Here is a 17,537-nt window from a genome sequence, read left to right on the forward strand (position 1 = left end):
CCGTTTAAATTTACCTGTGTGACCAGTGGAGCGTTTATTGTGAATCGCTTATCTCCCTTGTCGCGTGACGTCATTAGAGACACCGAGAAATTGAAAGACGCTGGCGGTGTGTGGGGAACATCCCTTTTATTGGACAATATGGTGCAGTGTGCAGCTTTCAATTGCACAGTTAAGTCTGGACAAGGGAAAAGTATGTTTTTGTTCCCAAAAGACCCTAAACTAAAGAAAATTTGGACTCTTAAATTAAAGAGAGATGGATTTCAACCGACCCAATACACAAAGCTCTGTGAACTTCACTTTGACGAGGGTCAATTTACTGTACATCCAGGCTTAGCTGCTTCTGTTGGCTTTCAACCGAAATATAAAATTTTGAAACCTGGGGCAGTCCCAACAATTTTTGATTATTCAAGCCCAGCTAGACCTTGTAAAAGACCGAGTGACGCAGAATGTGAGGATTTGTACTCGCCAACACCTGCTAAGACTCCCAGAAAATCATCAGCACTGGAGAAAATTCGCAAGAAAAGGCGCTTAACGGTAGGTCATCGTGATATAACTATATACAAACAGTAGTGTTCAAACACGGAGGTTAGAAGAGAGGGGGGGGGGGGGGGGTAACCGGCATGTCCCCCTTTTCAAAACATTATGTTTTAATATTCTATAAAGAATGCTCCTTGGTAAGATGTTCCCCCACTAAGCCACTGAAATTTTCACTTTTTGTTGAAGCATACAGTGAAAGGGTTATGTAGTAATGTAAGACCCAAGACCCCCCCCCCCTTCATCATGTACTGTAACAATGCTCTGTGCCTGCTGTTCACTGTATACTTTAAAATTCTAATTATTAGTATTGGTAAGTATACTTTTCATTTTTCAGTTTTGTGTTTTTAATTCATTATGGGTCTTTTTCTCAGAATAATTCAATAAATACATGCATACTACATATAGATAAAGAAGTTACAAAATATTTCAGGGTATTGATATGGTGTTACCCAGGGAATGCCAACAGAGTAACTCTGGTACATCACACAATATAGACCAGTGTCTACTAGTGCAGGATAACGATGCAGCAGCTGATACAATCGGGGAAAAGGATGACTCTAACTGCTTTTCCAAACTGACCCAAACTACATATAGTTTAGTTGTAAGTTTAATTGATAACTTATATGTTACTGTTTTATCTACTAAAATATTCTTTTTTGTATTAACATTGATAATAATTTATCATGTTTATTCATTTTGATTTTTTTTTCAAGTAAAATTTAAGTAGAAAATACAGGTTTCGGGGTTTAAAATTGTAAATACTTGAATTAATTTTATGCATATGAATGTGTTTTTATCATATGATAACTAAATGAGGAAATAAAATCAAATTTCAGAAGCGACGTCATGTCAGGGTTCAAACTGAGACTACACCTGATCCTGTTGTGAGACCAATCCTGGTTTCTACTGGAACTCAGACGGATGAGAGTAGATTAGATGATGACTTAAACACCAGGTATATGTCCATTGATGATAATGAATTGGAAGATCCAGACTGGATACCAGATGAAAACAATGATCAGCTTGATAATACAGAACAAGAGATAAGTCCAGCAAAAGAGAGAAAATTTATAGTATTCGAATCCTGCTTGGAAAGTTTGTTTGTAGTTTGTAACAACTGTGAATCCACATGCAAAGTCACCAAAAATGTAGTTGGTTCTTACGTTCAGGTTACTAGCCTCTGTGAAAACTGCTGCCTAGTCAAAAAATAGGAAAGTCAGCCGACATCAAATTCAATGCCACTTGGCAATTTGATTGTGGCAGGAGCTGTTTTATTTTCGGGCAGTAGTGCCAGTAAATTTTTGACATTGTGCCAGCATGCATCAATACAGATGTTTAGTATAGGAACTTATATGAACATTCAGAATCTTTATCTAGTCCCTACAATAGAAACTGTATGGCAGAGAGAACAGTTGCATCTATTAACTGCAGCACGGGAAGCAGGAGAACCCTTGAGGCTGGGCGGTGACGGTAGATGCTGCTCCCCAGGACATACAGCAAAGTACCTGTCCTATACACTGATGGATCTTCAAACCAACAAAATTGTAGACACACAGCTAGTACAGGTTAGAGCAAACTAAATTAAAACACTTTTTTAATGAAAACTCAATTGGAACATGTGGAATATGATGTACACTTTGATAAATTTTCAAGATCATATTGCTATTTTGATGTCATGTTTTTCTTATACACATCAGCAAGTGAATACTGAACAAGTTTCTTGTAATTGTACATACAACTTTTTAATATTGTAGAAAAATGAAGTAAGGAATTCATACGCCATGGAGTTAGAGGGCTTGAAAAGAGGTTTGGCATTCTTAGAGGAGGAGCAGGTTGAAGTGTCACATCTGGTGACTGATCGCCACTCTCAAATTAAAAAGTATATGCGTGAAGAGCAACCTGAAATTACTCATTGGTTTGATTGCTGGCATGTTGCTAAAGGTAATTTTAATTTGAACGGTTTATACCTTGTTTATACAATTTAAATCTTGTATTTAGCATATTTTATTAATGAGTTACATGTCTTCTTTCAGGTGTATTTAAGAAGTTGGAAGCAGTGGCTAAAAAGAAGAATTGTGAGATTGTTGGTCAGTGGGCAAGATCAATCAGTAACCATACCTACTGGTGTGCCATGAGCTGTGAGGGAAATGGAGAGCTAGTACTTGAGAAATGGTGTTCCATTCTAAACCATGTTTGCAACATACATGAAGGGCATGGTTCACAGTTTCCAAGATGTGAGCATGGTGATCTTGATGATGACCGAATATGGTTCAGGAAAGGTATCTAAAATAATGCTCTCAATTTCTGGTGGCAGAATGACTCATAATTAAATATTTTGTACATTTTCTTTTTTCTTTTTTTTTAATTTGATTAGCATAAAAGTATCCTACAACTGCAATTATAAAACAGCTAGTTCAGTAATTTCTAAACTGCAGGTTCTAAAGCTTATGTTGAATTGGAGAAAATTGTTAATGGACGATTGCTACTGACAGACATCAGGAAACTCTCACCAGCAGAACAAACATCTGGTCTGGAAGCATTCCACAAAGTTCTGTGTCACTTTGCACCAAAACTGGTCCATTACTTTCATGCACAAATGGAAGCTAGGTGAGTAAATGGTCAAGTGGCCTTTTAACAATATACATTTATTGACTGAGTTCGAGGGCAACATGCGTTTTGTCGGACCCAAGAACCAATTAAACCGTTTGCCTGAGGCTTTTAGGCCGAAGGCAGACAACTTGGTTTGAGAGTCGACTAAACGCATTTTGCCCGAGAACACAGTCAATAAATGTTTTGTTATACCTTTCATTTAATTTTTTTTTTACATACCAGTACATGTATTTTGTACTGTCATTCGTGATGTAACATCAGGTCCATCACTTTTGAACACCAAAGAATGAAAATGAGATTAAGCTCCGCCCATTCTGTGACGCAAGTGGTCCAACATCTCATCAACTGGTCCAACATCTCACTCAGCAGTCCAACATTGAATCTTTTTATGCCAGCTCAGGAAAACATTAGAAATGTTAGACTTTTTTCCGTAAATTGATTTGTATAGGAACAAATTTGTAAAAGTATTGTTATACTTTTAAAATTTTTTTTCCTTTACAAATCTATACGGAAAAAAGTCGATGAGATGTTGGACTGCTTACGTCAAAGAATGGGGGGACCTTAATCTCATTTTCATTCATTGGTGTTCAACAGTGACTGACTTGATGTTACGTCAAGGAAGACAGTACAAAATACATGTATGGCAAAATATAAAATAAATTGAAAGGTTTTACAAAACATTTATTGACAGAGTTCTCAGGCAAAATGCATTTTGCCTAACAGCCTCAGGCGTACAGTTTAGTTATTGGGTCCGACAAAATGTATGTTGCCCTCGAACTCAGTCAATAAATGTATAATATTGCCTGTTCACATCTTATTTTTTTTTTGCTACCAATTTAAACATTCACAGGTTACAGTTAGCAGTCCTCCAATTTAATGAAAACTCAAGCAGACAGCAGGCAACAACCAGACAAGGTGACACAATGTATAGGGTGTCTTTCCCAAAAAGTAGGAAAGGTGAAGGAGTGGCTAAGGAAGTGAAAGTAAAACAAACTTTCAGTGAGTATTGCAAAGTTTAGGTCATAACTAAATTTGTCCAGAAGAAATTTTTGACCTGAATAAATGAAAAATGTTTTGAATGGAAAAAAAAAACAATAACGAATATGCATATATGTGTTTGTGAACTATGGCATCTTAAAGGAAAGGTTAAACTTTTTCAAATGCAAATCAAATATTTATTATAAAAGTACCAAAAGTAAGGTATTGTCCCGGGGAACATACCTGTGAATTATGAAATCCCTAGCAGCAACAGTTGAAAAGATATGGAAAAGGTTCAAGTTTTTTATAAGTAGGTCAAACTTTTAGGTCAAGTTCAAAAGGTCGAAGTTGTTGATATTCAAAAGAAGGTCTTGTCACAAGGATTACACATGTGAGTGTTAAAGCCCTAGCACCAACTGTTCAAAAGTTATGACCAAGGTTAAAGTTCGGTAAAATTTTGTAAAACTGGACCAAACTTTAAGGTACCCGGTAAATAAATATGATATGGTACCCAAAAAAGGTCTTTCACAAGGAATACACATATGAAATCTTTTTAAAAGCTATAGCTCCAACCATTTGAAAGTTATGAGCAATGTTAAAGTTCTTGTAGATATACAGATGGACGGACAGGGCAAAAAAATAATATATCACCAGTCTTCCATATGGGGCATAAAACAATGTTAAACATTGTATGTTTAGTTTTTTGATAAAATTTCATTGTTAATAAATATCATTTGCTCTAATTACAGATTACATTGACCAACTGAATGAAGAGCTTGTATTTAGGAGGGAGGTTCACAGTTCTTTTGCAGAGGCAAGGAGAGCAAGGGCGATGGAGGAGAGAGAGAGACCTGTGCCAATCTCCCAGTCTGAACCAAGAGCAAGGAAATGTGATATTGTGGCTGCACATAGATCTAGATTTAATTAAATACACAATGATTCACGTACAGTGTAGTTCATGGTTTTATTTCAAAATTTTCTATGTACAGGATATGAATTTGTCAGTTTGGGTATTTAAAGCCACAATACTCTTCGGAGGGAAAGGTTTTTCGAATTTTGATCACAACACAAGACGGAAGAATTCTTCTGTTCTTCTTTCCAAGACGCTGATATATCCATCTGACAAATCTGCGATAGGCAAGATATCTGTACAGCCTGAAATGACAAAGGAAATACAATTTTCATACTTTAATTCATGATGTACATGGATGTTTCTCTTGCAAAGAAAAAAAATGTTGTAGAAGAGACAATTTATAAAAGTACACTTGGAGAGAGAAGAGAGATGCGGATAATCTGAAAATATGACTGATATACCATAATGACTTGCCCCTCCCCCCAAAAAATCAGAAATCAATTTTTAAAAAACTATTGGAAAGGGGGTTAGTCTTTTTCTGACTAGAAAATATTGAGGTTTGAGAGGTTGATCGTACTGACTACTCCAAGAATTGGGGGAGTAGGCTAGTTACCAGCCTTCACAGCTTCTTTTTGTTTAGCAACCCCCCCCCCCCCAAAAAAAAAAAACATTATGAAAAAAGTAAGGGGGGGGGGCATCCAACTCCCGGCTGCATTTCATTTCATTTCCGGAATTTTTGAGATTGTCGATATTTTTCATGTAGTGCTTTTAGGTAATGAAAGCAAGTTTGAAGAATATACTTAGGAAAAATTTAATTTCATAAGATATAATTTAGTATATTAAATGTCTTGGACATAAGTTTGGTTCAGTCATTTACATTTAACTTAGTACATGTAAACATACATGGTGATGAAAAAAAAAAATGCAGGCATATTTAACTTTTTTAACTGGACTTCGTGCTACATGTACATGTTTATATGTTCTTATTTATATATTGAAAATTCTATTAAAATTCCATTTACATCTACCTGGTTTACATAATACTATTAAATTTCCAAAATTTCGGAAACGAAAAGAAATAAATGACGGAATCGAAAATCAAAATTGTTGTAAAGGAAACTAAAGAAATTGGAAATTTCTTTGCAGATTGCCGTAAGATGAAATGCAGCGCATTTCCCAATATTTCGTGCATGCTAGACACTAATTTCTCGGATATTATTTTATGGACTTGGTGATTCTTCCTTTCTTGTATAGTCAAGTAATATATGACTTACTCATGAATGTGTTCATTTTCCTCTAATTGTCCGTTTTCCTGGATGTATTCGTAGTAAGATGTTTCCAGAACATATTTATTTAAACAGTTTACGATAAAACCTTCGTGATCAGTTATGCACGTAAGTGATTGGTCCTCAATTTTACCGTCCACAATATTCGTTTTTCTGCAACATTTGTTTTCTCTAGGTGTCGGCATCGTAACGCAGTTACCACAAGAGCACCTGTTACAAGAAAATACACGTAATACCGTTAACAATTTTTCATATAAAAAAATTAATAGTGTGATATTAATTTTAAAGTATTTTTGCATGAAATTGGTAAATGATGATTTTATTCTATATATATGCAGGACGGTAGGAATCAGTTGGGGGGGGGGGGCATTACAAATAATATTGTAATTTGGTGGTGATTGGGGAGGGGGGGGGGCAAAATAATTGACAAAAAGTTGGTAGTATTTATTGAGCGGACAATCTTTATTTACAAAAAGAAAATTTCCGTGCCCCGGTATTTTTTTTTTACTACCGTGCAAAAGAGTCTATAAAATATAATGATTGCGTGTATATACCAGGGGCGTCCCCGTATTTATAAAAAGTTGCGATAAGATCTACAGTAGGTATAATCCTATCATGAGAAGGCATACACTCAATTTTCTTGAAACTTTTATTTAAGGATTTAAAGTGAGTAAAATGATTTAATTACCAGTCATTTGCATTCGCTACGTTATGGTCAGCTGTAATATTTTCATCTCCAGTCTCCCCATGCTCACCATCGGACGAAGAGGACGAGGATTCGTTTTCAATCTGTATTACGTTATTTTCTTTGATTGGCTCAAACATGTAAGGCCTTATCTTCACAGAAAGGTCTATCTTTGATATATCACCATCACTGTCGCTAGAATTTGCCATTTTTACAATAATCGAGAATACGATTTACTATATATCAATATACGGTTTCTGATGTTGATTGTCTCTAATGACGTCACGTACAGGGGAAATAACTCTAATGATCATTGTTAAATTTAGCGATTTTTAAACAGGTAAACAAAGAAAACAATGAGGTTTAAAATTTTACAAATATTCTGATTACCTATTTTTAGCTATTATGTACAACACATATCATTTTAAAGTGTATCTATTTCCTTTATATTTGACCTTTAAACGTATGCCTACCCAGTTCGTTCGATGTAAAGCTCCATCAATTGTCACATAATGTTTTCAAAGACCCAGATAGCAAAAATTCTAAATTTTGAACCCGATCTACTTTCTTTCGAGGCATGCCGCATGTCAGCATCAACACTCAACAGTGCCACGTCATCAAGTTTTCGTCATCAATTTGAGTTATAAATCATTAATGTAGTTTCACAGTGGAAGTCTCAAAATTTTGGTGAAAACGAAAGTCGTATGAGATAAATAGAACAATTTACATAGATCTATAATTGTGTGATTTGATATTGACTTTATCAAAATCCTTGAAATGGGGTTTATTCGCTCGGCAAGCCTCGCAAATAAACTCCATTTTAACTAGTTGGATAAAGCTAATATCATATCTATATTTAAGCTATAATATCAAATTACACAATATAGATATAAATAATAAAATATATATATCAACTCGAAATTTTTGCGAATTACAAATATTTTACTTGCAATTTGGATATTCTTACTCGCATATTGCGCGTTGTATATGATGAATTTCGACCCCTGCACTGTGGGTCCAAAGTTACTGCGGAAAAAATTCTATAGAATAAATTTGCAGTAGTTCGAATTTTCTGTTCGCCCAGGTGTTGTTGTTAGAGCTCGCAGTGAAAAGCGTCGTTTGGCGTCGCTCGCTATATTGAATACAAGGTGATAAAGCTACTATCCAATTAAGAAATTGCTAAATGATGCATTAGTATTTTAGCATCAAACATACATTGGACAATGATACACAGTGCCTGGAGTTGTTCCCCCTTTTGCGGCAACTTCAAATCATCATTGTCAAGTAATCTTTGTAAGAAATATCATTTTCTTTTAATCTTTAGGTTAAACCTACCAACAGTCAGCATTATCTCGTAATTCTTCCTCATGTTCTTGTATCTCAGCAGCTCCACATTAGAGAGTTTGGCCAGCTCAGCCTTGGAGAAGTACCCCTCTATACTATACTCTCTGTTCTCCAGCTCTCTGATCACTTCATCACTGGGGAATTCCATGTTTGGTTTTGCCGCTGAACAATATTCTACAAAAAGTAAATAAAATTCAAAGATTTTGATATATAACACAACCTCTCATTTTCTACAAAAAAAAAAAATAAATAAAGAAATTGAAAAATGTATTTCATGATTTACTTAAGGCAAACTTAAAATAGGTCCTTGTTCCTACAATTTGGGCCGTATAAAAGCCCTATTCGATTCCTAATTCAACAAGAGTCCCAGGGACCACATTGCTAACCTTAACAACACTTTTATCATGTTTATTCCTTTTTTATGATCAACTTAAATGGTTCCTCTGTTCTCCTGATTGATCATGATTTGGACAAATTTTAATCGACATTACCTTTTTTGATTTTTTTTAAATTGATGATCAATCGTGACTTTGTGAACATTTTTAATTTTTTCCATGTATTCCTACATGAAACCTTGATCACCCATTGTGGCCCCGCCCACTCTCTCCCTGGGGGTCATGATTTGAAAAACCTGGATCTACACTACATGATGATGCGTCCACATAACTATTTCCAATCACAGCTGTCCTGTTCTTAAGAAGAAAGTATTTAAAGATTTTTTTTATGTAATCCTTCGATTCTTTGATCATCCATAATGCCCCCATCCTTGCCCCAGGGGTCATGATTTAAATTGAATAAATTTGAATCTACACTAACAGAGGAATGCTTCCATGTAACTATGACCAGACAAGGCTTTGCTGTTCTTGAGAAGAAGAGTTTTAAACATTTTTCTTATGTCTTCCTTTATGTTAAACTTTGATCCCCCATTGTGGCCCCCCCCCCCCCCCCCCCCCCGGGCGTCATTTTTTGAACAAACTTGAGTCTACACTACTGCTTCCAAATTTGCTTCATCTTTCCTGGCACAAACTTGCATCCCCTTCCCCAAGGATAGTTTGTAGCAAGTTTGCTTGATATTGGCCAAATGGTTCTTGAGAAGATGAAAATGTTAAAAGTTAAGGACGGCATCGACGACAACGACGGAAAATTTTTGATCAGAAAAGCTCACTGGTGAGCTACAAATGTACCTTTTCTATCAACTGAATTTTTGTGTTAATTTTCTAATTTGCCACTTCTCGAAATATTTATAAGCTCCAGTTAATAAACTTTTTATTAATATTTCTCTGTATTTAAAATTAAAAAAAATTAGGTGATATTACAACCACTAGAAACTCAATAATTATTTCATAGATAATCAATAATGTCTAGTTTATATGATTTTACCAATTGGCAAAGTTTCCTAAAACTGAAAATATTGCTAATTGTCCCCTGCTTTTAATATACATGAAAACATTTAATAATTCTACAAATTCAAGGGGGATACGACCCCCGCCCCCCTACCCGTCCTATGCATGCTCTTCTTTTTTAGCCTAAGCCGTAAAGCGGGGAACACAAATTTTCTGAATTGGCTGTTCCTAATGTTTTCAGCTGAGTTTTACAAGAGCACCGTATACGGTAAAACTCAGTTTTACAGAAGTCACTTGGTCAGTCCGACCTACGAAATAACTTCACTAGATCTGTAATTCGTTATATCTGTATAAGAAATTCGTTAAATTTTTATAGATTAGCTTGAGATCCAAGATAACTTCTCTATATTATCTATTACATGTAATTACATGTAGCAATATCCGTTTTCGTATCTAAACGAGTTTTATTTAATGTATATGATTTTCATTTGAAATTGCCTCAAAGCTTTGTAACTAAAAAAATTGTTAAACTCCAAACAGGCTAGAAACATTTACTATATTTGTTTCATCAGTCATGCTCATATACTGGCTTAGGCCATCTTCAAAATATTGTTTGGTTGCCCAGATAAGTGGTGTTTTTTATTATTTGCAAAGATCAGCCTATTTCATTGAATTATTTTATTTGCAGTCAATCAGTAGTTGGAGACTGCTTTTTAGATATTTGGCCTAAAAGACATTTTCAATATTCATATTACTGAATTTGGTATTTTTTTTTTACCATAATTATGATGGCATATCTGTTGGTTTCGTTTCTCTTTTTGAGAATTTTCTTTTATGAAATTGGGAAAAACACATACTTAAACTTTTTACCATTGGGAATGGTACGTTAACCCCCCCTCCAAAAACCATGAATCAGGCTTGATTAAGCGGCTAGCCGATTGAACATGTTAAACACATAAAGTAATATTGATACAAAACATTTTCTTGTTGAAAAAAAAATTGAATCCGTCTGACATTATTCAAAGGTAGACCCCTCTATAGGCCTATCCAAGAGCACTACTGCCATTAGGCCTGCTTTCAGCGCCGGATTTTGTCTCAATGCAAAAAAAAAAGTTGTTAGGTTTTTGACTTTTAAATAGTGCATGTCTTATTAAAGATGCACTGCAACACAAATGAATAAATCTTTTTTGATTTCTTGTGTCAGTTTACCTGTTTATCTGGACTTTGTTTCAGATCCTGATCGGTGACAGGTGACCTTCTCGTTAGTCGAAGCAGACGACAGGATATTTTTTTGACTGCCGAACCCGATGACTTTTTAATCGAACTCTGTACGCAATAAAATTTTTAATGAAAATCAAAATAAAGCTTTTCAAGAATCATTTATTAAAAGAAAAAAAAATTAAATGTATTGTATTTGATTTAACAGCTAAATTTTCACTGCTACTTACTTAATTGTTAAGATATTAGAGCTTATACATGTAAGTTATAAACTCAAATTATCTTATGTTACCCCCGCCCTAATTTTGCCGCTATATACCGGTAGTATACAACAGAAAATATTGCTACTATGTGCTCGTGCACCATTTTATGCTTGTGAAGGATTTTGTGATACCCCCCCCCCCCCCCAACTGAAAATATATGGTTGAGCGTGCACCGCCATATTGAACTTGGAGAAAAATTGCTTAATACGGATCTGTTTTAAAATTCATAATTTAAGCCATCATGCTAGAGCTTCTTTGAATATTATCCACTACAGATAGATATATATTGAGCTACCACAGTTTGATCTAACTTGAATCTCCGATAGACTCGATCTCCGATACCTCATTTCTAATATGGTAAACTAAGAATAAGTGACATAGATAAAACGGTACAAAAATAATGATCTATACCTTAAAACTTGCTTGACCAAAATAAATGATTATTTAACAGTTATTTGCATCATGTCTTGTTCATTTTGTTTCTGAGACCGCTATATATTTTTTTTTCTATTTCACACAACAAATGTGATCGATTGCACAATAAATACTTCTATTACTTTACCATTTATTTGAAAATCCTCCGTATTGCTTATCGTCATGGATTGTAACGTAATCGTTGTGAAATAAGGGGATATCAATATACATGAGAAAATGATATACACAGAAAAACGTTTTGTTTTTGGTTATAAAGTTAATGTAACTAAAATATTTTTGCTTAAATGACACCCAATTACTTTATAAAATAAACAAGCTTTACATGCAAGAGAGAGAGAGAGAGAGAGAGAGAGAGAGAGAGAGAGAGATTCACATTTTTTTATGTACAGTGATGCATGAAAAGGAGTAAATATGTATACAGTAGATTCAAAATAAAACCATGATGACAATGTGGGTTGTTTACGTGATTAATAATATCCTAATCAGGTCGTATGAGTCTATGATATTTAATTGTAAACAGCTATATCGAGATGACATGTAGGATTATAGAAAGTCTTCTCCGGAAGTAATTCATAGTCTCAAACATTTTATGTAAGAGAAGCCGGATCTTCTATGAACGATTACATGTTGATGATGTGTATTTGTAATGTAGATAAGATTTGCTTAACATTGTTCTTTCGATACAAACTGAAAATATGTTGATTTGGCGTGAAGATATATTTCTACTACTGATGATTTATACAATAGGTAAGTGCACGATTACGTACTATCCGTATAATTATTACATATATCAGGAGTGTTAAAATCATTTTTAGAATAGTTAATGCTTTATAATAATCGATATAACGACAAAAAATATCGATTTCATATAAAACGAGATTTTAGAAAAGGAAATATTCCGATAGACCCATGACCATATTATTCATTCTTTGAGGATAAAAAAAGAATTAATATAATATAAAAGTGACAAAGAAACAAATAAGATGAAACATTTTATAAGATGAATCTCACCTATTATATGAAAAAAAAATTTGGAAAAAAGACTACATGTAACATATTCATTCAAGATATTATTGAAAGTCATTTAAAAAGGCTAGAGGGGGGGAGGGACAAATTAATTAACCATCAGATATAGCTTAATTTTTTTTAGATATGATATCTAAGTTAAGCTGTCAACAATCAAGAAAAAATTCAAACGTTTTAATTTTGAAATCTCATCATTTTTGTCTATCTTTATATGGGGCTCTTCTTCTAGAGGAGATCAGTAGAGTTTAAAGATGGCCAAAACCAAACCAGCCCTCTTAAAATAAGGATCATATATTTCCTTAATTTTCCAGACAAAGTTCATGGAAAAAATGAAATAAAAATCTCCACACCAAACAGGTACAAATACATGTACTTGACCGAGTACGGAATTCCCGTTACGAACTCGACGTCCTTGACCTTCCAAGTTCAGGCTTGTAATGACGCTCATGTGGCCTTGAGGTCTGCCGGCAGACGACCATTGGAGATAGTCCTCGGGGGATGGAGCAACTCACGTTCTTGTTTCCGGACAAGGGTTCAAGGGTCTTGCCGGACAGAGCACAGTGGACAGATTCTGGATTGCCAAAACTTTCAGACGTTTAGGGTCAGTTGGGCTAACCAAGAGATAAATGTCGGATATCAGGACTCTGGGATAGGTGACGCTATTCTCAGTTTCAGTCTTAGACGTCCACTCTCTGATGTAGAGATCGGAATCTCCACCGGCTTTGGGGCATCCGGAGTATGGATTTTTGAAGGTTTGTTTTTACATACATGTAACTATATGTTTGCTAAAAATAATTCTAAAGTATAAGAACAGTCATTATGTTTAAAATCATATGTACAAACATGTAAACAGTGCTGATAATTAACTTTCCATCAAACTCACTGCCTGTGTTAGCATGATGCATGGTAAAGAAAATAATCCATATAATATAAAAGAAGAAATATTTAATACAAGACTGTATAATAATGTACGAGTATAAATAAGTCCTATTTACCTTCATCACGGTTAATGTGAAGAAATTTTTTATTTAGAATTTTTTGCAATGAAAATTTTTTTATTTATTTAAAAAATAATTTAAGCTTATTAATGGATTTTTAAGCTTGGATATACATGTTACATGTATCTTTGGGTTGTTTTTTTTTCGGAATAAGAGCCTCTTCCCCCACCCCCATCCCCTTGAAGGGTCTGATATCTTTCCCAGTCTATATCAGTGAAATTATACGTGTATTAATAAATGTTTAATATCTTTTTCAGACCCAAGAGCGACCACAGAAAGTCCCACAACAACAACGACAACAACAACAACAACAGCGACAACAACAACAACAACAACAACAAAGGGTCCTTTGTCTTCAAGTAATTCATTTAAGTTATACTTTATGAAAAACAGGAAATTAAATAATTTTTATCAAACAAGAGTCAAAGAACTATAAACATTCTAACAAATACATTATATACATTTAGAAGACTTAACATATTATATTATTCAAATTTATCATGAATCAAAATAACTCCATTTTATTTATCAAAACTTCTAACATTTTATTTTTGTATTAACATGCAACATTTTTAAGTAATCGATTTCTATAAATTCGCGTTTATCAATCAACTTTGAACTACAATAACATTAAGGTTTTACCTCATGAAATATTTTGAAACTGCACATTTGGGTAAGCCAAGGTAGACTTGGTATAGACATGAAACATTGCGGCGAAGGTTTAGCCCCCCCCCCCACACACACACACACACTTTCCACAGACACGCAATTTAGAATAAGAATGGGAAAACTGGTATACCATTTGGAAAAAATTGGTACTGAAATAACCCCCCAACCGAAATAGGATTTTCGCACTGGGTCAATGGTTTACTACGGAAGCCCGTTAGTGCCACGTACGAAAAATATTTTATTTGGCGGCCGCTACTTATATATCTGGCGGCCACCAAATAATTATGTGGCGGTCACCACTTAAATATATGGCGGCCGCCACATAATTTATCTGGCGGCCGCTACATAATATCTGTCGGCCGCTATATAATATCTGGCGGCCGCCAAATATTTATCCGGCGGCCGCAACATAATTTATATGGCAGCCGCCACATAAATTATTTTGCAAAAGGTGAGTGTTATTGGGTTAAGAAGATGGATGTTGACACAGTCGCTGCTTATCGATAAAAAAGTTAATGATAAAAAACGAATTCTGAAATATTGGAACAACATTCTTAGAAATCCAAAATGCAAAACTTTATTTATTTCTAAACCAATCATAGCTTTCAGCAAACACAAGAATATAGGTGACGAGATAACCCGGTCTCACCTAAAACTAACACCTTGATTTATGTCCGTGATCCCTGATGAGGCTTCTTAATAACCGAGACACTCTACCGATACTTGCACAATTCAAATCAAATATTAATGTGCTCTATGCAAAAACATATCTACATGTAGATAGAATTGTGGATTGGAGTGTTGGTTCATGATAAATCTCTTACAAGTTTGGTTGATTGATGTCGCTATTTTAATTTTTAAAATGTATCCACCTCTGAAATCACACGTTAAAACATGCGTGCGCATCAGGTAGCCAGGTGTTATCTGGCGGACGCCATATAAATTATGTGGCGGCCGCCAGATATATAAGTGGCGGCCGCTAGATGTTATATAGCGGCCGCGAGATAAATATGTGGCTGCCGCCATATATTAAGTGGCGGCCGCCACTTATTATTTGGCAGCCGCCAGATAAAATATTTTTCGTACATGGCACCAACGGGCTTCCCGTAGTTTCCCCCCTTTTTTGTTTGTCAGGTTTTTTAGAAGGTCAAAAAAATCTCTTACACTTAGCCCCCCCCCCCCACTTTCAATTTGCTTCCGACGCCAATGAGGGGTCATAAAAGTTCAACGATCCTACTTTTAATCTCAATGTTATTTTCCCGCTGTATTTTTTTCCCTTTGTAAAAAATGAAATTGCACGAGATCAAAAGTCTGTTTTTTTTCTAGAGCCAATATGAAACCAACATTTCCTTCACCTCGTTATACGTATACATTACAGCTAATCTCCAGCAGGCCCCGGTGATAAAGGGACCATCCGAGACCGGAAGTAGTGGTGACGTCACTGTAGCGGTCACTACAGGAGTACTATCAGTCATCGCTCTTGTCTTAGTCGGCGTCTTTATATGGAGGAGGTATCACAGACCACGAGGTTTGTATGTTAAAGTGGAAACTTAAATATAATCATTCGATCAGTAAACACAGCTACAAAATTAATGTGATTTAGTTTTCATAAACCATGCTTGTAAAACCGGAAGTTATATCATGATCGTCAAAGGTGGGATTCACTAGGTGTATCTAACGTAAATTGATATTTTAATGTGTTTGCAATGGTTAGAAGACTGATCTCTTAACTTGGCATTTGGAAATCAAAAGAAAGAAAACATTCATTTAAGTGAGGAATATAATTTTTGAGAATTCATAAGGAAATAAACTACAACGCATCACGCTTGCATATATTTCGAAGCGCGTTAGCCCTTCATGATAATATACATGTGTGAAGCGTTGTAGTTCATATATCTTCACTAAAATAAAATTTTAACTCATATTTACACCATTTTCATGATGACTTTCCACAAATACATGTATATGTCGCTCAACGATTCCTTTTTTAAAAAAGGTTTTCACTATTTTTTGACTTCAATCACATAGCAATGGAAATATTAGTACTCATCCCATGGTTTTTCATTAGAAAATAATAAACCTTTCAAATTTGCAAAGAATTTTAAGGAAAAATATTTGGAAATGTAAAAATCAAGAAATATCCAATAAATAACCAATAACTATTGGATTCACTTTGTGTCGAATAAGGATGACATTTAAAACACTAATGTATTCTAACAGTAAACAAATCAATCTGCCTATATTTCTCCGATTGAAAAGTCTTTAAAGTTTATCTCTGTCCCTTTATTATGCTCTTATATTTATAAGCCCGTCTAACGTTTTATTACATGATCATTTGCAGGTCAGGGTACTAACATAGGAATACAGAATCCGATGTTTAATGCTAAGGAAATGAACACATACGAGATCATCCGAAGGTCACATCCGGAAGTCAACATGTACGCCGATTTAAACCCCCTGGACGTCACAAAAATTCAAGACAATGCAGTGTATTACGACACAGCCAAACCTTTCGAAGAAAATAACACGTACTTGCCTATACAGGAATTCACAAAAGGGGATGATTCCAGGGATACCCGAAATTCTCGAATCTCTCGGATGTTTAGTCATACTGATTATGACGTCATACCGGCTAATGAAGACCAAAGTGCTGAAGTGGGACAACAGAAATATATAGTAGATGACACATATCTGGTGCCCAGACCGTCAATGAAGAAACATTAAAACTATTGATGAACATATTTTTTTCTCATATTTGATCTTGGATTATGGCATAGCTTTAAAGAAGGATTACAACGAAGCGAGATTTGATCAAACCGATGATGAAGTGCTCATAAGAAATAAGAATGAATTTCTTACATACATTTTCCTCGACAATCTGTTTAGTTTATCAATGAATAAATTAATACTTTTTATAGGACATTACACTGTTATTGGAGAAAACAAAATTAATGTATCTTTTAAATTTTACTCATAAGCACACATCTTTCAAGATATGCAAGTGTGATTCTGAGATTCATTTACAAGCTAACAAACTGTTTCGGTATTTACTCGGCAATTTCCAAGCGCCATGGAAATGCTTGCTATGAATATATTGTAAGATATTTGGGTACCAGACAAAACCATTGCTATAAGTTGGTCCAAATTTAAAAACAAGATTTTTTAAATCATTGACAGCTGCTTTTTCAATAAATTGCAACTAAAATATTTACATACCTTGTCATTAGTCATTTGCAAAAATATATTCATAAAATACTCACATTCTCTGATTGACACAAAAGTACTCTGAAGT

General features: G+C 34.7%; 4 protein-coding genes across 6 annotated transcripts; 3 read left to right on the forward strand and 1 right to left on the reverse strand.

The window, feature by feature from the left end:
* The first annotated feature begins 138 nt into the window (after positions 1-138).
* LOC134248366 (uncharacterized) lies at positions 139-1,748 on the forward strand. The gene is made up of 3 exons (XM_062730769.1): positions 139-534; positions 968-1,138; positions 1,374-1,748. Exons 1-3 carry the CDS (start codon positions 139-141, stop codon positions 1,746-1,748), a joined length of 942 nt encoding a protein of 313 aa, XP_062586753.1.
* LOC134248367 (uncharacterized) lies at positions 1,677-5,053 on the forward strand. Its single transcript, XM_062730770.1, has 6 exons — positions 1,677-2,102; positions 2,292-2,478; positions 2,571-2,816; positions 2,973-3,144; positions 3,998-4,146; positions 4,875-5,053. The coding sequence occupies exons 1-6, from the start codon at positions 1,773-1,775 to the stop codon at positions 5,051-5,053; spliced, it is 1,263 nt and encodes a 420-aa protein (XP_062586754.1). The 5' UTR covers positions 1,677-1,772.
* A 73-nt stretch (positions 5,054-5,126) lies between these two features.
* On the reverse strand, positions 5,127-7,204 carry LOC134248368 (P2X purinoceptor 7-like). Its single transcript, XM_062730771.1, has 3 exons — positions 6,953-7,204; positions 6,253-6,474; positions 5,127-5,280 (listed from the first exon to the last, which is right to left on the reverse strand). Exons 1-3 carry the CDS (start codon positions 7,156-7,158, stop codon positions 5,127-5,129), a joined length of 582 nt encoding a protein of 193 aa, XP_062586755.1. The 5' UTR covers positions 7,159-7,204.
* Positions 7,205-12,157: 4,953 nt separating this feature from the next.
* LOC134248371 (uncharacterized) lies at positions 12,158-17,032 on the forward strand. Of its 3 annotated transcripts, none has more exons than XM_062730776.1 (6): positions 12,158-12,299; positions 12,890-13,330; positions 13,834-13,859; positions 13,893-13,935; positions 15,624-15,773; positions 16,587-17,032. In XM_062730776.1, the coding sequence occupies exons 1-6, from the start codon at positions 12,248-12,250 to the stop codon at positions 16,967-16,969; spliced, it is 1,095 nt and encodes a 364-aa protein (XP_062586760.1). In that variant the 5' UTR covers positions 12,158-12,247; the 3' UTR covers positions 16,970-17,032. The 3 variants fall into 3 exon arrangements, with proteins under 3 accessions (XP_062586760.1, XP_062586761.1, XP_062586759.1); XM_062730777.1 differs by having other exon boundaries at positions 13,899-13,935; XM_062730775.1 differs by having other exon boundaries at positions 12,159-12,299; positions 13,834-13,935.
* The last annotated feature ends 505 nt before the right edge of the window (positions 17,033-17,537 follow it).

The sequence above is a fragment of the Saccostrea cucullata genome, unplaced genomic scaffold, assembly GCF_032062105.1.
Source record: "Saccostrea cucullata isolate Sc308-1 unplaced genomic scaffold, CSIRO_AGI_Scuc_v1 ctg2024, whole genome shotgun sequence".
Taxonomy (NCBI): Eukaryota; Metazoa; Mollusca; class Bivalvia; order Ostreida; family Ostreidae; genus Saccostrea; species Saccostrea cuccullata.